The 20,042-nt window shown below is 38.5% G+C and overlaps 1 protein-coding gene across 1 annotated transcript in view; it reads right to left on the minus strand.

Moving 5' to 3' along the window:
- Positions 1-16,238, minus strand: part of nsmfa (NMDA receptor synaptonuclear signaling and neuronal migration factor a) — a 28,002-nt gene extending 11,764 nt beyond the window's left edge. Inside the window, exons 1-5 of the mRNA XM_072371801.1 lie at positions 16,055-16,238; positions 14,654-14,715; positions 13,486-14,340; positions 12,387-12,453; positions 3,830-3,882 (exon numbers count right to left, since the gene is read on the minus strand). Coding sequence (XP_072227902.1) covers positions 3,830-3,882; positions 12,387-12,453; positions 13,486-14,340; positions 14,654-14,715; positions 16,055-16,083 — 1,066 coding nt within the window. The 5' untranslated portion in view covers positions 16,084-16,238. The remainder of the gene's footprint in view (positions 1-3,829; positions 3,883-12,386; positions 12,454-13,485; positions 14,341-14,653; positions 14,716-16,054) is intronic.
- Positions 16,239-20,042: the final 3,804 nt, after the last annotated feature.

Consider the following 20,042-nt stretch of genomic DNA (forward strand, 5'->3'; position numbering starts at 1 on the left):
ACATTTGAGATTTCCTTCCAGTTTTGGAGCTTGGAAGAAATCTCAAAGTTATTAAAGAAAATATCCTATTACTCATTTCTATGTTCAAAATTTCACCTTGGGGTTAAATTTTGGGGAAAGAAAGGAGGGACATTTTCATTATCGCACTGTAAGTTTGGCTCCAGCTCATACATAGAAATGTAAATACATCTGTAAGACCTAGTTTTAGCAGAGAAATACCAATAAGTGGCTTTCAACGTCTTATGTGTCACCTGTGTGCAGAAGTTAATTAATGACGAAGGTTCAGGGTGAGCTTGAATTAAACTCAAATTGTAATAAATCTACCCGGCAAAATGTTCAGGCACAAAGAAACAAATGGGTAATTCCTAATTCTGCTCACATTAAATCAGTCAAGACAAGTTCTCAGAGTTGACTCATTGCCTTTGTTTTGTAATACTATAAAATCTTGAGAATAAAAGCTTTAGAATGTTTGAAAAATGTAATGATTAACATCTTTAAGACGCATGGTACTCAGAGGGATTGTTTAGATTACATTGGTGTGATCTGACTGTGCTTGAAAGCATTGTGACTTTATTTAAAGTTTTACTTAAATTTTAGTATTCAGAGTTTCCATATGTCTTTTGTTTACCATCAGCTACATGTTATGTCATTTGCGTAAAAAGGATTATTTAGTAACTCTTGAGTCCATCTAAAATTTCCCTGTAAAACACGAATAAGATGACTCGTTCTGTAATCATAACAATACACGTAACCCTCAGCTGTAACTAAACAAACAAAAACAAAAAAATACTGAACGTGGAAATTGCTTGCTCATGTCCCTGGAACTGACCAGGCTGGGATTTTCTAGATTCAGTAGCCAACAAAGTTCCTGTTTTAACAGAGAATGTGTAAATATATGAAAGCAAACAACACTCACAATTCCTTCAGTGAGAAGCATGTAACTTCACTGTGTTGTGAAATTGTTGAGCAAATTAGGGAGAATAAAATAAGACCATTGTTTCGTCACAAAGATGATTTTTAAGGGGAGATTCGATTTCCACTGATTTCCCCACATTTTAGAGTAACTTCTTTAAAGACCCTATATGCAAACCCTACGTATTTCATGTCAACCATTTCAGTCTCTTTAGATGCTGACCACTAACTGCTAACAATGTTGGTTACATGTTTGGCACATGTCAAATGCCAATGACAAAAAAGAATAAAAGTTTTAGACTTTCAGTTTCAGGCTACATCCACAAGAAAGTTACATGTTAGCTATTAGCATGTTCTCCAATGCTTGCACAACAATGCTGTCTGTGTTTACATATGTCACAGCTGTCCTAACATTATTATCATTCTCAATTCTAAACAAAGATTCAACAACAGGAAAGGTTAACTACTAGGTCTGAATGTTACAGATCATGGAAAAATAGCTGAAAGCCTCACAGTTGGAGTGTAACAGAAAGTTACCCTGCTGGTTCACTGCTTTATAGTTCTTCAATTTAAGTTTCTGCATATCATATTGATACAATGAAACATGTGCAGCTATTGTAGGTATTTAATATGATACTCCCAACATAATATTAGCGCACCTAGATCAAGCTATAGTAATGTAGCAATAATGATAGTGACAATCAGCTTTTGCTTAGTGTCTGCATCTGAGGAAAATATATGAAATTCAAACATAATTTGGGTGGGTGACATATAGTGCAAGACACACTGAATATGAAAACACTCATAGGTCAAGTGTGAAGAATCTGATGACATCTAGTGGCACAAATGGTAGATTACAATCAAGTGACTGCATCCTACATACAAAAATATTAGCTGCAAAAATGCTTAAGATCCACTCTAGCCGGTGTTTGGTTCTGTGCTACTGTAGTGACATGGTTGTGCGAAGATTTTACACTAATCAAAACATTGAGTGAAGTCTTTTTTTAAGTTACACATTCTAAGTTGAATCGACTAAATAATTTTTTAAATAAAGAAATTGTCAAATTTTCTTCTTGCAGGCTCAGAACCTTCATTACATTCAGTAAATGGTTCTTGCATGCTCGTGTGAATTTGTCCCTGGATGTGTTTTTCACTGCCACTCAAACTTTGTTTTGTGTCAACGTTCCCAAATGCAGATTTTGCTACACGTTCACAGCAAAATGTCCATGTGTGACTTGATAACTTCAGAGCCACTTTTTATCCACCCTGTGTAGCTGTTTGAAGCTGTGTGTCAGCATCTGTAAGTGTATCTGTGTGTCCTTGTGCTCATACATGCACAGGTGTTAGTCCGTGTTAACTCACTGTCTCTGGGCTCATGAGGAGAGTCAGTCTTGACAGGTGTGGGATCGCTCCAGGAACGGCTGAAACTCTTCGATCTACGCTCAGCGAATGCTAGTGCAGGCGGGGAGAGATAGTCACACACACACACTCACACACACGCTAGTAAGCCTACGAACTGGCTTTCCCCCCCCATACACTCACCATTTATAACACACAGGACTGCAAAGGCTGAGGCAGCTAAAAAAATGCACAAATATAGTGTACATACAATGCCATCCCTCCTCTGCACAAACACACGAGCTGCCTACATGTACAGACCAAAGAAATAAAAATAAAAACCAAGCACACAAACAGGACAAGAAAAACATCATCCTGTTGCTCGACATATTTGTATAGTTATCAATATGGATATAAAGAGCCTGAGCGAGCCTTTAATAGAGTTTGCTGCTTTGAATAGTAATCACTCAGGTTCTTTTAGATTCCTTGGAGGTGTTTGAAATGAAATCAACCTTGTTCTTCAACTGTAAAATTCTTCTCTTTTATGATACTGCTGTAAGTTTTTCTTTTCAGTTACAATTTTATTTCAGTCTGTAGCTTTATCATTCACAAAGTTAATCATTTTAAGTTGTAGTCCAACATGTTTTGTTATATCATCACATTTGCTGTGCTTGTTAAAAATATCTAGAACCAAACTGTCTCTAAATGCACTTAGGCTAGCTTGACTACATGCTGTGCCATCCAATTCTGTATACATGAGGAAAATGTGATCTCGCACAAAGCTATGCAAGGTTGTGATGAAAAAAATATACATCTGAAAAGGAATAAGCTCCAGTGGAATAATTTAATTGTCAAAGCAGGGGTATTGTATGCATAAGGTATAGAAAAACTTTGACATTACTGATGGCAGTTACACAAATGTCATTTTGGATTGGTGAACCTCTACAGAGTGGTGTGAAAACAGAATTTCAAATAACAAAAGACAGAACAACAATTTACAACCCAAGATATTTTACAAAACTTCTTCATACTACATCAGTTTTGATATAACTGTGGCTTAGAAAGTAAAGTCTTAACCATAAAACTGCCCCGGTATGGACGAAGGAATCAATAGATTTTGGAAACTTCGCAATCTTAATTGGTTTGGAGAGGAGTACGACATTAGCATTATTAGATTATTGCTAATCAGTACCTTGTTTTTTTTTTTTCTTTTTGAAATGAATCTAAAGTCTTTGTTACTAGGCAACCAAAAAAGACAAACAATTATCCAAAAAGATACAGAGAAATACCCCCTATAGCTCAGAACATAGTACATGCTTATACATTATGTACACACATGTGCACAGAGTCATATAACTGGAAATCAAACACACACTGATAAATGTAAATCCTCAAGGAAATACGATAAGGCAAAGTAGCGATGTTTGGTGACACAAACATGCAAAACCACACACATACATTCACAGACAAAAAAGGGGAAAAAAAGAGAAAAACACAACTGATGATGGCAGGGTGAACAACATCATAGTCAGTCTGAGCAAACATATCAACCACACACACATAGACACATCTGACTCACTCTGCGCTTTAATCCTTCTGCTGCCCACCATCCGAAGATGCTTCCGGAAGTTCCTGTAGGGAGCAAAAGGAAAGCAGAGGAGGGGTAAAGGAGGACAGAAGAAGGACCAAAACGTGAAGAAGAGAAGGAGGAAGTGGTGGGTGAATGGGAGAGTCAGACAAGAAGGAAAAAAAAAAAGAAAAAGATTCTTAGGTGTCAAGATTCTGTTTCCACAAAAGGTTAAAAAGAGACAATTAGATAATCATAGCGTGCACATTTCCTTGTTGTAGAGAGCAGAAGATAGTGGTCACAGGAGGAGTGTGGGTGTAATGTAGCATTTCACAGTTCTGGTCCTCGGACCCCCTGACCTGCATGTATTTGATGTTTACCTGTTTCAGTACACCTGGTTCAAATGAATGGGTCAGTGACAGGATCTCATGACCTTGATGACTTATTTGAATCAGGTGTGTCGGAGCAGGGAAAAATATCTATTCTGCACAGCAGTGTGTTCCAAAGCACAGGACTTTTGACACGCATTGATTATATGTTGCTGACTTATTAAACATAGACCATCCACACAACAGTCGAAAGGGAAACCAAACACTTTGTGTGATTTTGATTTTTTTCATAGGAAGACATTAGAGTAACTGGCTGAGCTTCTTTTATAAAACAGACACACCGAGCAATTAAATACAACCAAGACACATGTAGTGTTTCCATAAAGATCCAAACCATGTCTCAGTTACCCATACCTTAACAATGCATGTCATTATTACTAATGGTCTCTTCATATTTAACATGTCTAGATAGACCTCCAATCAATGTCTTGGAAAGCAACATGATTTGAACTCTGTTCCTCATGATCTCTAATAGAGGGAAACAGAGAGAGAGAGGACATGAACACTGCAACTAAAATGTGTGACTCATTAAACAAACCATAGGGAAAAAACAAAATCCAAATCCAAATGTATTCATCTCCATCTTCCAACTTCGCACTTGCTTTACTGTTAAGATTTCTTGTGAACAAGCCTGTTATTTGAGATAATACTGACAGTTATTCATATTTGCTAATGAAGGGCAGATGCACTAATGCTGTCGTGGATTACTTATTTTCTCTATTCACAGGACTTTGAATCATGATTCTTGAATTAATTTCAGTCAATGTTTTCCTACTGATTTCACTTAGTGTTTGGTTGGGTATAGGGATAACAACTCCATGTTTGATTTAGACAACAGAATATCTTGGCTAGGTTTAAAAAGTACTTGGTTACACTTCGGAAAAGCCTGTGATTTGGTTGAACTTTTTATTATGTTATGGCATGTTGAAAATTTACATTAAACACTTTATTGATTTGTGACACCCAGGTTTTCAGACAAAATGTCAGTACTGTATGTGATGTCATCAGGGTAAGAATTAACAGGCTGTGCATAGTTGGACTCATTTGTGAGAAATCATTTAGCAAATTATCATGTATTCTAGCCTCTAATATGCATTATGGATTGGGTTAGATGACATTCAAAGACTGTACAGTACATTCTTGGAAAAGAATTATGGACACTAAAACAGAAGAATGAGAGGCATTCTTAGAAGGGACTTTTGACCTAAAAACAGATAACACATAGATCACACACCGATCACACAAGTTCCAAAAAATTAAGAGCGAACCACTCAGTCTATGCAACCAAACTATAATTATGCGCATATTGTTTCTCTTTTGTATTCAGTTTCCAAGGTTTTGTTTATGTATATATTAGTTTATAAGATTAGTAGTATTATTATGATATTGGTGAGTTCAAGTGCTCGTAAAAGTTGGCAAGGATTTTCATGTCTCCTGGTTACAATAAATTGTTAACTCAAAATGATATAATTGAGATCTATAAATCATTAAATGCATAGGTTTTGCATTACTGTATTCCAATTGTCGTTGCACTTAGTGTCTTTGATAACAACAAAGGTTTTTTGTGTTTTTTTTCCCTACGACTTGCTGCCTGATCCTGACATAATGTTCTATGCATAAGCCCCAGATAAACATCCTTTTATCTTTCTGGGCCCCTCCCATGTCACCGCAGCACACAGTTTCTGTTCACCAAGCAACCAGTCAACACTCATTATTAATGGTCTCTGCATGTGGTTATGTGCAAGTGGGAAGTATGTTTATCTGGTGGCAGGGAGGCACATAAATACAGAGGCAGCATTAAAAGAGAGGAAACGTCTTTGCAGTTTCTTAGTCATCGGTTAACCTCCATAATAATGTCAGCAGAACATTAAACTTAAAACATCAAACCATGAATTTCTCTGTTACCCAGACAGGCTAAACGTTATCAGTGTATTTGGTTTAAAGCGGTGCCAATACATTTATTAGACATAAGCAACATCATTTGCTTTGCGCCTTTGTAAATACATTCTGAACATACTAATTCATGGACAGACACAAAGTGAAGGTGAGGAGAAATTTAATGAGATTCAAACAGAAAGAGAAGAAGCAATAGCCTCCAGCTTACAGTCTGACAGGTCCTCTAATGCCTTCTTCAGCTATTTTTATAACTCTGTATGACATCAATACTTATTTTCTTTGAGCCCTTTTGTATATTTGCACATTTTTGTTATTCTGTTTTTCTGCAGCCCTCCTTTCTTTCATCTGTTCTTTTTGTCCAAAATTATTTGGACTTGAAGAAAAACCCAAAACATTTTTAACCAATCAATCTCCACAGATTAATTAGATGTAAAATTCTAATATTTGTGGATTGTTGCATCCATCGGTTTTTATGCCGAGGTGTTGATGTGTGGCATGTCTGACTTTGGTTAAGAATAATATGGGTGGCTGACTGTCACAGACATTCACCAAGCTTGCTTTTTTATTAGTCATCAATTATTGCCAGGTAATGAAATGTATTATAATCCTGAGATTGGAACATTTTCGAGTCTTGCAAGGTTTGTTAATCTATGTTTTGATTCAGAAAAATCTGTGTGTCTTAAATCAGAACTTGAAGTTGTTTAGATTATCATTTTGACCAAGACCATATAATAGTGATACACTGAATTCTCACTCATAGCGTGCAGCTATTAAAGGATGTCTTTTCTGGAAAACAGTATAGTGAATATCCTTTTGGAAACAACATATGCAACAACTGACAGATTGACTCTTTAGAAAAAGACAGAGGTACTGTAGCACTACCTCCAAAACCCATACCCAGACAGCACATTGTTTTCAGGGCTTATCTATGTATGATATGGAGCAAAGTGAACATGTCACACAGAAGAGTACAGGGGAAAAAAAACTAAACAACCTTTTCTGTACACTGCCATTAATTGTAATTGTAGAAAATTAATCCCGATTATTATGTTGAATTTACACAGAATGCAAAACTTATAATATGAGGTCCACCAGCACAACACAACTGGAGTCTTAAATGAGGATCGTTCTATAGCTTTTCTGCTACTTGAAGCTCTGCATATCAAGTATGACTGTGTAAAGATCTTCATGTCTGTGCTGCTTTGTGGCATAAACAATATCTTCTAAAATCCACACTCATTTTTAATCCCTTTCTTAAAGTTTACTGTCTAGATTTAAGAAACGGGAAATACAAAAATCCTTTCAGTGTTAAGAATGGGAACATCTCAGTAGAGAAGCTCTTAAAGTATTTTCTGTTAGTTAAAGAAAGATGGGCACTGAAGATCTCTGACGTTTAGTCATTTTATTCACATGGAGGAGGTTTTGTTGTTTGATCTGTTTTTGGTGGTCTATCACCTCAACTAAAGGGGAAATCGAATAATATGACCAAGTTTTGGAGCACTTTTTTCTGGATTTTAGAACAAAGAGGCCAAGTGTCCCTTAAATGAGCAGTAGATAGGATTTATTAGCAAAGTATCAGAATGCAACCTACTGGAGTCAATGTTGGGTTTGTCTCCTTTAGGCGACTGTAGAAACATGGCATCAGAACATGGTGGACTCGGTATTTGAAGACCTGAGCTTACACATTTCTATCAACAGACTGCCCTCAATGTTACACACTACCTCCAAAATTTGTTCTTCAGTTTCTTCATGCTCACACACACAGTCTTAATGATGCTGACACTGCAGATGGAAGACACTGACATGTCAGAGGAACTGAGATGTACTGCCTGGTGTCACATTCACCATCTGCCCCTTTGTGACAGAGCATCTGGGCTTGAGTGGGATGGTTTCTGAACTTGTTAGTGAAGTCATTACTCTTCCAAGTGTAACAGAATCTCACTCTGTCCAAAGGCTTTTAAAACTGTATCTCTTGTCTTTATAACTGTATTTAAAGGGAAGTATTTATGTGGAGAAAATCCAATGAATTGTATTGATGTGGTAAAACAGCAGGTTGCGCTGCACTGTAAGTTTAAATGCTGAAGTGTTTTTCACAAATCAGTTTAACAGGGCTGCACATAATTTATCCACCAGTACCCGTTAATGTGTTGGTTAAACCTTTTAATCACTCACATTGCATGTGCTTGTTTTGATTTTTTTCAGTTTTATCAAAGAATAAAAGTTTAAATGACTAAGGCTGGCAGAACTCTGCCCTTGAAACTGAGACACTGCAAGCAGATTCCTTTTGGTCCCTTTAAAACCTGCTGACATCCTTCCACCTTCAAGTGCCACGTTCTGACTGCTTGGCTTAGTCACATTAGATACGGTTGCAAATAAGCAACCGCAGAGCTACAGCCTGAAACGAGTGCGAAACGAACATCTCTTAAGCAAAGCACGGCCTGGCAGGGTGACGCTTCGTACCTCTGGATGACTTCTGCTGAATCCTGCTCCCTCTCTCTCCTTTTTCTCTGCACAAATCCCCGGAAAGCCCTGCCAGGACGTGGCACAGTATTAAAGGGATGAGAGAGGGAGAATGCTGGCATCGTGAGGGGTAAGACCATGCAGGGAGGCTGATGCCATGGCTTTTAGCTGCAGGGTTTATTTGGCTGTGAGGGGGATACCTTTCTAGGTGTGGCAGCAGATAGCTTTGACAACAAAGAGGGTCAGATCAAATCAGAGGCTCACATAATATTTACTATTCACCCCTGCAAGAAATTCACCCATTGGCATGTGACATAATCCATAATCCAGCAGAAAAACTGATTTTATGACCTTATGAAACAAGTCAGTATGTCCATGCTCAGTTTTTAAAGGCTATAATCCAATTAAAAGCAGTCCACAGCAAAGACAGAAAAGATCGAGTTTTTTTGTGGAAACTTGAGGTCTCATTTACATCAGCCACCGAAATGCTTTTTCCATCACTTAGGAAGTGATTCCTCTGCACTTAAACTGGATTTGGCATTGAAGTACAAAATAGTGTAAAATGCATCACTTTCAGTGTGTGTTTTTAGCAGAGCTGTTAACAAACCTATAAAGCTGTTTGTGTCCAAATAGGAGACAAAGTCAGAGACTGGGCTCCAACAGCCTGCAAAACATCAAGATTTATATGTTTAACAGTACTTGACTGTGGGTATTTAGATTCTGGGTAAGTGGATGAGTTAAGCCGATGAAATTCCCTTAAATAACAGGTACCATTAATAAAACAGTCACTGTTTTTTCAGCTCAAACAAATGTCATGACAGATAAAACCTACAATGTGTTATTAATTTATCACTTAAAAGTCCAGTGTGACACATTTAAGCTTAGTTAAAAACTGTAACTCAAACCAAGTGATGAAATTGACTTCATTTAGCTTTAAGAATTTGTCAGAACAGAAAAGAGCAATAATCTACTGGTAACAGCAGGACTTCAAGCACTACTGAAAGAGGAGTTCATTTAATCTATAGATTTATACATTTTTCAAACTCTGGTGAGCTTTTAAAACACCAGGATTATGGCTGTTATTTGGAATCATTTATTATGTAACGCAACACAGAGTAACACAGGCTAACTATCCTTTGGTAAATATTGCTAGAATAAACCCCAAATGTTTAATCTAGGTGCCAGAGATTATCTTGGCCATTGGTCTACAGGTCAAAAAGCATTAGTTTCACAGTAAAAGCTATGAAACTGTGAGATGCCTTTTTTTTCCAGGGGGCCTATTTCTGTTTATTGACACTCTTCTACATGTGTTCAACGTGTTACACTAAGAATGTTTGCTCTTTTTTGCAGTTGGAGCACATTTGCATTTGGAGGTAAGAGAATGAGACAGAACAGTGCAGGTTTTGGACTCACCGTTTTTGTGTGTGGATGCTAAAAGGTTACAAATGGGAGTATATTCTGACTGTATTTTGTGAAATTGTCACATAAGGAGTTCTTACTGGTTGTAACAGGTGTTCATCTCCAGTTTGATCAAGTACTTTTATCACTTCCTTCGTGTATTTAACTTCCCTTTTGTTTTTACTGGCTACTTTGTTAAGTTTAGGAACCAAATCCATTCTATCTATCTATCAATTTTTAATTAAGTGAAACACTTGGTAAGATTTCAGACAACATTGTGGTTTGTAGAATCCAGCAACATTAAAAGAAAACCCCAATTGTAATACATTAGTTTGAAAGTGGTTTGGAGTGTCACAAAATAAATGTGTAATTTGTTTCCATCTGCTTGAAAACAATGTTTCATGCTTATTTCGTGATTTACCATAATATGGGCAAATCTAGCAATAAAGCATCAAATACGGGACTTGGATCCAGTTTGTATTATCTGGCTTACTTTCATTTTCAGCTGTTCTTTGGTCAGATGAAAAGTCCCACCCCAAGTTTACCATCTACAGCATAAAATATTTCTTGCTCTGTGGACCTGTGTACCTACCACACATTTGACAGTTTAGTAGCAGCTCATGTTAGTTGGGCGTAGTTAGTTAAGGTGTGCTGTAGCTAGGGGTTTGCAGAATGAAATGTTAGGTTTTAGCTTGGTAAAATAGTCAGTGTTAATAATGTTAGCAGGAATCATTAGGGAGAAGTTAGTGGTGCACACAACATACTTTGTCCCAGATACTTAACTGCACTGGTTGAGTGGGATTACAGTATACTAACATAACTGCCACAAATATCTTAAATGGTTTAAGTCAAACTATCTATTCTCATGACCTGTGTGTGTGTGTGTGTGTGTGGGGGGGGGGGGGGGGTGTGTGTCAAATGGACAGAACTGCTAGATGGATTTTCTTGAGTTTTGGCAGCGGTAGAGTATACTGGACTTTATCCATTCTGTCGGATGAAAGTCCCGTAACTTTCTCCTTTTGGCTTTTTGCTTGAATTAAAAGGCTTCATTTTGTGTCGACAAGTCTATACCTGACTATCCACAACTGTCAAGCCAGAAAAATCCTCAAAAAAAGCAAACCACCTGAAACATATTGAAAGAAACACCTTCGGTATCATAAATGTTCAAACCCAGACACTGGCTCATGTATACGAACACATCTATACTGGAAAATCCCTGGTTTCATATTGTAGTGATTTGTTTTCTGTGTCTCAACATATGGCTGAAGGTTAAATGTAGACATAAAAGTTGAAGAGGAGGTGTTGAGGACAAGAGGTCAGCAAAAAAAAAAAAGAAAGATTAAGAAATGCAGGCAAGGAGGAATACTCACGATATCCTGTTTGAGAGTTCCAAGGTTAATTGGAATGCAAGAAGAGAGGCAAGATAAAGAGAAGAGTGTGTCAGTGTTTAACCTCCATAAATAAAATGTCAACTCATGATGCACATAATTGGTGTTGACCTGTGTTTATTCAACAGGCCAAATAAGCAAAGACTTTAAGAATGTCAGCTGACTGTGTGCTCTATTCCTGGGCAAACAGAGGTCTGATGCTAGATTAGAGGAGAAGGTGCAAAACGTACACCTTAAAGAGATAACATGACAGTGATGATACAGACAGTTTACAGTGACCCCCAGGGGACTCTACATTTTGATGTAAACTGGTTATGACAGCTGAGATATCTTCTATTGCTACTGGTGATCTAGAGATAGAATCTCATTTTGCTTTCAAACTCGAAAACTCAGAAGAACTTGAATCCAGAAGCACAGAGACATATTCACTCACATCCCTGTTGCATTCCTTTCATTTCTTTTTGTTTGATCCAGCCCATGAACTACTACCGGCATAAACATTTGGTTCATTTTGGTCGACTTAAAGTTAAAAAATAACAAACTATTGCTTGTCAACAAATTATCCTGTAATTTCAATACCAAACGTGTAGTAAATTAAACAACACATTTTAGACAATTTGGCTCTTTCTTTCTTTTTTTTTCTTGACAAACCGACAGAAACTGCTCTGTAAATACTGCAAGCAAATGCTTTACTGGCTATCAATCATTTAACTTAACACTGACTAATTCAATCATTCATTATGATGAATTGTCTTCCTTGAGCAAGTTTTAGGGATTTGGAAGCTGATTTTCATAACTTAGTGAAATGCCAACTACAGCAGTCAGGAAAATTTCAAATCAATCTTAAACCAATATCAGACTGTGGGAAAAGGTGTCGGTACTGTTAAGTGATGTAAAATGCCCCTTTGTAATTAGTGGTCTAAAATGGCAGTATCATTAATCGAAGTTGATCTTTCAGATACCACATACGCTAAAAATGTTACTGCGTGCACATTTAGTGTACATGTGCTTTAGTGTGCTTGATGGTTGAACACTCACGCCTGCATGGTTGTTGTGGCTGTTTGAAAGGAGAACATATTTTCCTTGGGGAACCAGTTAGTTTCCTCTGCAATTGGAGAGAAAAATGAGGATTCCAAAGTTAAGCAGACAAAAACAAAACAATAAATAAATAAATTCTATGTGCTGTGTTGGCAAATGTTGCAATAAATGTACAATTAAAGCACAAAACCAGAACCAGCACTTCACAGTCCACCACTCCACAAATGGAGAGAAGGAGACACAAAGGAGGAGACAGCACATGAGAGACGAAGAGTCAGAAATACAGACTACAACGTCACAGCTAACATCAAATCCCCAACAGACATCAGAAGAATTAGATGTGGATGTTTAGTATCTAACCAAACATTTGGGACGAGATTTGTTTGATTCTTATAATTTAAGGTATTATAAAGCTATAACTAAAGTGTTGAAAACTGGACTAAAGAGATAAATTAGTCTAACTGGATCCCTCCTTCTGACTGAAATCCTGGAAACTGTAAAAGCAGAAACAATAGCTCTAAACTTAAGACAATCATACAACAAACCTCTATTAAAGGTTATAGCATCTAATTTCTGTCAAAAGTATGAATCATTTTTTTTCTTTTACCAAGCTTTGTGTTGTCTTTTTGTTTTTTTCTTATCATTTTTCATCTTTTAATTTTCTAAATGAACACATTCAAAAAAAGGCTGGCCTTGCATTCAATATAAAAGAAATGTGGGGTTTTTTTTGGAACCTTTTTTTTCTTTTAAAAGCCTTGGAAACCAGGCCATCTTTTACTCACTAAAGTACTAACTGAACAAGTAAATAATTCTTCGGTGTCCAAACTGATGCAGGTTACTGTATCTTAAATGACAGAAATTGTATAAACAACATCAGTCTCATTGCCAATTGTGCAAGTGAATGAAGGTAATGAAATGTTATTTTTTCTCTGGTCCAATATCAACATTTCAAATCCCAGCTGTAGGGCCACCCACCTTCCCCCCCTTCTTTAGATTTTAGTGCCTCTCCCTTACTCTGTGTCCTCCACCATCTCACCTCTCTCCATCCCAGTCACCCGGTCCACACTCAACATCCGTTCTAGGCATCGGTGCTGCTTGCCTGCCTCTCGGGACGTGCTCTCCAAGTCCAGTGAGCCCTGGCTACGAGAGGGAGTCCCTGTGCATGAGTCGCAAGCCAGCCCGCTGCACTCAGCCTCCCCTTTTCCTCCTTCGCCCCAGCTTCGAATGTTGTGTGCGCTGACTGAGGTCTGCAGCGGCGGCTGGGACAAGTGATGGTGGTGATGGGAGTGATGATGTGATGCATGATGGGAGTGGGACCCTGCAATAGTTAGCTGCTGCTGATTGCTACTGCTGCTTCCACTTGCCCCGCTACTTCCACCACTGCTGGAAGGTGCATTCATGCTGGAGACAGTGTGGTGGTGGTGATGATTACTGTGATGGTTGCTGTGATGGTGGCTGCCACCACAGCTGCTGACTCCACGGCTGCTGCCTGCACGCTGATATTGGGTTGGAGATGATGATGCAGAAGATGGGGAGGTGGAGGGCTGGATCGAGCCACCTCTAGACCCCACCCCACCACTGCCTGACTTCTCCTTTAGGATATCCAGTTCTAGGCTCTCCTTGCTGCCTTGGCCGCTGCTCATCAACATACCGTGCTTGGTGGTGATGGTGTACAAGCGGGCAGGTTGCAGGGTGCACTCAACAGACTTCTGTTGGTCTTCTTCTGCTGAGAAGCTGCGTTCCAGGGACAGACGCGAAGGCTTGGTAGAAATTGTGATCGAGGGGGGAGGAGGCTGGAGTAAGCCCAGCTTCTCTTTTGCTTGTCTGGGCTCCGGTTTGTCCTCACAGCCCTTGATGGTGGAGCAAGGAGGGAGGTGGTTGTTATTGTCGGAGCCAGTCGTGTCACTTGGCGACTCTGGATCAGGACCCACCAAGGTCTCACACAGAAGATGAGCTAGAGTGTGAAAAAGGGAGATGGATATAAATAAAACAAAAAATATGAGTGTTCAAGCATGAGAAATATACCCAGGTGCTAAAGAGAAAGAAATAGAGAAAGGAGAAAAGAAACAGATAAGCTCAGGATGACATAGGATAACATCAACATCGTTCTTCGGTTATCAGCTTCTGTACTGACACACCAGTGAGCACAGCCTGGCATTTCAATAGAGGATGAGGTGAAGCAGGTGGAGGAAGGATTAAAACCTCAAAGGAATACACAGAGTAGGATAGAGGGATGGACAAATGGCAGGATGACAAGAGACGCTGACCTGATCCGTTTCGGTTTTCAAGGTTTGTGTGGGACAGGTACTCTCCAAATGCTCGTGCTGCTCTGTGGGAACACACACGACACACATAAAGACATTAATTCATGGAGGGAGGTGGGTGAGTGAGAGACAAGAGAAAAGGAAAGGGGAGAAAGGAGAAAAGGGCAAGAGAACTATAAATTATAATCCTAATTGGCTTCTTTGTACGCTTGCGCCACCCACAGATTAAGATGCAGCTGTTTTATCTCCTCCTTTCAGCTAATCTTAGCCTGAGACAGCAGCAGGAGATAGCGTGAAGGATTGTTTTAGCTAGATTTCATTTCTCAGTATGACCTCAGTATGCGTTGGTGGTTAAAACTGCAACCAGCTTGGAGTGCGTTTGCATGGACGACTGTATCCGTGTGTCAGGAAAATTGCTTAACCTTGACATCAAGTGAAACTGATTGCTTGGAGATGTCCAAAAATAGATAAGAAGGGCTCCATAACCAAGATACTACATCTGGTTACTATTGGAGACTAAACAGACCACAATTTTCAGCAGAAACCAATTTGACCACATATAAGTAGTCACATAAGTCTTTTCCATTTAATATAAGAATCTGGTTGACTGACATCGATCTCCTTATGTTCCTGAAGTGACTGTGTGTGAGGGAAGTTTGAAAGTAACAGAATACAGGGGGTAACAGAGGAGAAACAATGATGAAAAGACATGAAAAAAATGTGAGTAACTTTGAGACGTTATGCTATAAGTTGTAGTATGATTTATGTTTACAAATAATTTTCATGTAAGCTAGTTATTCTAAAGACAAGATTGTTCCATCCAAATGAAAAATAAGGTACATATTTGTACCCTGTGTTGTATTCAAGGAACCCTGTGTTCCTTGAATACAACAGCTGAAAATCAAGCACCTTTGAAAAACAAACAAACAAAAGTGATCATACTACAGTGTAGAAACAGGAGATATTCAGGGGCAGTGCGGCCAGTAGCATATCTCCTTTAGGGTTACAGATTACCGACTCTGTCTGTCACTCTGAAACTGTACAATGATAGTTATGCATCAAAGTAGTCCTTGACTGGACATAATGCCTGTGAGAATATTCCGCATTTGAAACGATGACCATTTATTCCTATGTGACATTATGCCAGATAGAGGGTACCCCCAGAACCTGCATCAAATAAAGGGGTGATATTGAATTGTCAACAGTCTTTGAAAACAGCTTCCTAAATCAGATTGTTTTTTGAAAATCTTGATTGAGCTGTAAACATGGTTTAGGCGAGATTGGTCTGTAAAAATGTTTAAATGATTCATGCTTGTCAAAGTAACAACCACTCAGATTGCAGGACAGAAGTTTCCACATCAGAACAAAGCATTTTAACACAATGATTAATACTGATCACTGTACCTGTTAGAGGTTTTAATGTTGTAGTTCATCAGCGCATAAGAAGTAAGTCCAGGTAACAGCTGGCAATAAAAGACATATTATCTTTAATGCTTCTTTCAAACAGGACAAAAATAAATTCACTAACACCTGCCAACACCTGTTTATTTGCAATGGCAAAAATTCAGATCTTTGTCAAATGACTCTGCAGACTTTTTCTTTTATCAGCACGAGTGACCCTTAGCATGTCACATGGTTGCTCTGAAACTATTGATTTCACAAGTGTGCATGGCAGTTGCCTCGCAAGGTGCATACAATTGCAGTACATTACAACCATCTCTGACTTTGTTGGTTATAATAAAAAATTAAACACTCTTTCCCTGAAAGTTGAGCTTATCAGACATTGTGGTCCACCACAGCCTTTAGAATACCTTGTAACTGTATGCCTTCCTGTTTTATTGACTTACAGGCCTGTCTTCTGAGAGGACATTGTAATTACTAGAGATAACTTAAGCTCTAAGTGTGCGTGCATGAGCTTGTCTGAAGCTCACTGAGCGCAAACAAACTAATGCTGGTAATAGGAAAGGAATTGATGGCCTTGTTCTAACGTGCACCTACGTTTAAATAACCTTTGTGAATATGAAAACGTTGACGTTAGAGGGTATTCAACTTTCTCTGCTCTTTTTTCCTTTATTTAAAAAAAATTAAAAAAAATTGTCCCTATTGTACAGTAAGACAACTTGCATGCAAAGTTTAACAGCTTATTAACTGTTCAAATCCTTCATCACACTCAGGAACATGACTGGTAAGCTCTCTCAATGAGGGTTAACTATGGTACAATACATTTCATGGCCCTATCCATTCCAGCCTTTCCCATCACAGTTGACTGCTTTAGCCTAACCCTGACTTTAACTTGAGTCTAACCTAAATGCTAAAACTAAGCTTTAACCCCTGAGAAGCATTATCAACCTACAGGTGCCACGAGTCCCAATGCTTTCACGTGTAGTTGGGTGAAAATCTCCATTAGGAATAATAAAAACGAAGAAGGAAAGATACAGGCAGTCATATTTATGCTGAAGAATCCCCCTGACAACAGGGTAATCTATGGGTGTGCAGCTCCTTCTTAGCAGCTGCGTCAATTATTAAGGCCTGTCCAGCACAGCAAGCATGGAGCTCACACACAGACAGAACAGTTCTGCGCTTCTTCAAACATTCATTTGATGCTTCTTCTTTTCTTTTTTTTTATCTCTGAGCTTCTGACTTGCACTCTGTTTAACTTATTTTCAGGATTACAACTGAACCAAGGAGGAGAAGACCCCACCAGAATACAAGTAAAAAAAAAAAAACAACAACAACAACAATTCAAACACATAAATAATCAGTTGTACACTTGAAACAAGCAAGTTTTCCACAACTCTATCAGGTTGGCCACGGCCATGTGTGCACGTGAAGGCAGTTTTATTGCTAACAATTGTGCTCAAATCTTACTTCAAGCCCTTACAGCCTTAAATATGAGGGCCTGCTTTCGCTGTGGTTACTTAATGTTTTTCTAAAACTGCAAACTCATTAAGAAAAACTTTCAATTACAGGACCTCCTTGAGTAAACTGAAAACTTGCAGCGCTGAATTGCAGATTATTGGAGCTTTTACATCCGTTTAATTTCTCTATTTTCCTGCATAGCAATTATAAGTGGAAAAGTTTGTCTAAGCTTGCAGTCATTTTGGCTCCTCCATTGTTCAGTGCTAATGGTAAACACCATAGCAAAAGTAAATCCAATAGAGTTCGGTGGTGAATTGAGGACTGAGAGGCTCCGCTCATGCTGCGACATCATCCAGCTCCCTTCACTACACTTTCTAAAAATAGATTGCCATGCCACTGCAATTCTGCTCCACTGCATCTTCTAGTCAGAAATCCACCACTTTTCGTGTTTTAATGGTTTTATGTGTGCGTGTGTATGTGTGTAAGTTTCTGTTTATATCGAAGAGCATCACAAAATGCCTCGGGATAAGAATCCAAAAGAAATGGGCCTGCATGTCTGTGGGTGTGTGTGAATGTGCGTATCCATATGTGATGATGTAACAAATGACAATCACTATAATGCTGTAATGAACATGGTCAGCAATTTAATCAGCAGGTGTCCCGAAGAAGGTCTGAGACATTTTCATTTGGCCCTCCTGTTTCATTATTCAACAGACTGGACTCTGATTAGAATCAGCAAACAATGGTGCAAGAGGCTCACATCATCCATTATACATGAGAGGAAACCAAGCAAAACACCTCTCAATCCATCTATTAATGGAAATCTCTTTCTGTACTGTGTCGCCTCGTCTTACTGTTGTGCATCCGCTTCATATATGGCTTGTGCACACAGCACACCAGGGACACAGGTGTGTGAAGTGGCAGCTGAGTGATCCACACAGGTGAAAAATGGAGAAGGGGAGGCTGGGCAGACAGATATAAAATTCGTCCTGCATGCTCTCAGACATGTGATAGGGCTTTAGGGAAAGAAATGAGTTAGGGAGGGGGAGTTTCTGAGGAGAAGAGAAGTGATTATAGCAGAGGGGAAGAGGAGTGAATGGAGAGAAATTGGAGGCATATTAACAATGAAAGCAGGAGTAAATTTGGGGAGAGGAAGGCAGACAAAGAGGACAGTAAGCACAGTGAAGATATAAAAGATGAAAACGACAAGGGACTCTGACTCCTTCTTAAGGAAACTAGCATCTTTTAAAGCCAACTAAACCCTGAAACTAAAACATTTTGCATAATTTTATTCTTTCAGAGGCTTATATGAGCCCATGCTAAGAAACAGACACTTTACTGTCTGCAGAAGGTGCTGATAAATTCAAATCCTATACTTTACTTTAAAGATGTAAAGTGTGAGAAGTCAAGCAAGAAGGGCAAAGATGGTACAGATCAAATTCCCACTCTTGGATTCACATTAGACCAGATACCCTAACAGTGATGGAATACTTGGCAGAATGTGAATCCTTTTACCATAAATGCAGAGTAGAATTTTGCTTCTAAGGTCATACCTGCTATTTTGCTTGTCTTTTGTCGTTAAATATTAAGGATGCACGATATTGAATTTTCTCCCAGTTTGAATCTCAGCTGGGGCCTTTCTGTGTGGAGTTTGTATGTTTTTACCGTGTATGTGTGGGTACTCTGACTTCCTCCCACCATGCATGTTAGGTTAATCAGGGATTTTAAATTGTTGTATGAATGGATGTTGTGCATTGTTGGTTGTCTGGTGTGTCTCTGTGTTGGCTCTGGCGGCCTTTCCCAGTCTCTCAGGGGGTTGACATGGTATTTTCCAACTTTCATATCTTTAATGCAACTAGCAGGATGTACGTGCAACCCACTGAAATAAATAATATTATGAGATATGAACTATATTGAATAGTCAATTATATCAGTTATATGTAAATATTTATACTTTAATAAGAAACCATTGCTGTTTTGGTCAATTGTTAAAACAAGAGCTCTGCCAAACTTTTGCATTCCAATTTTGCATTTTGAAATAAAATTATGTAGATTCTTTCAACTAGAATTCAGAAAAAAAACCCAGTGATGCCTCATGAGTTCAAGCAATTATATCATACTTAATTCTATGTAAACAAACAACATATCAACTGTTTTCATCCATCTATGAAGAAAGAAGTCTTGAGATGATTTACAAAAATATACTTTTGTTCAAAAAGAGTGTGCTACTGAGTGTGCATTGATCTGATCCTGGCCCTTTCTGCTAAGGTGATACTTTTTATGATTGGCAGATCTGTAACAGGAACATAAATCAAGTACATGAGCAGCTGTAATTCTGTTGTATAATCTACAGTGTGTACAACATGAAACCTGAAAGGCCAATTTATCCGACCATCTTTTCTATTCCTTCCTAACGACTGAGTAATAATTAATCTCAGCATATCTATGCCTTTGTCTGGGTCTACAGTCGAGCATGAGTGTAGTGTACTAAGCATTTCATAAGCTGAATGAGTCAGATGCAATTACACGCACT

Source organism: Leuresthes tenuis, unplaced genomic scaffold, assembly GCF_036924035.1.
Source record: "Leuresthes tenuis unplaced genomic scaffold, fLeuTen1.0.hap1 SCAF_19, whole genome shotgun sequence".
Taxonomy (NCBI): Eukaryota; Metazoa; Chordata; class Actinopteri; order Atheriniformes; family Atherinopsidae; genus Leuresthes; species Leuresthes tenuis.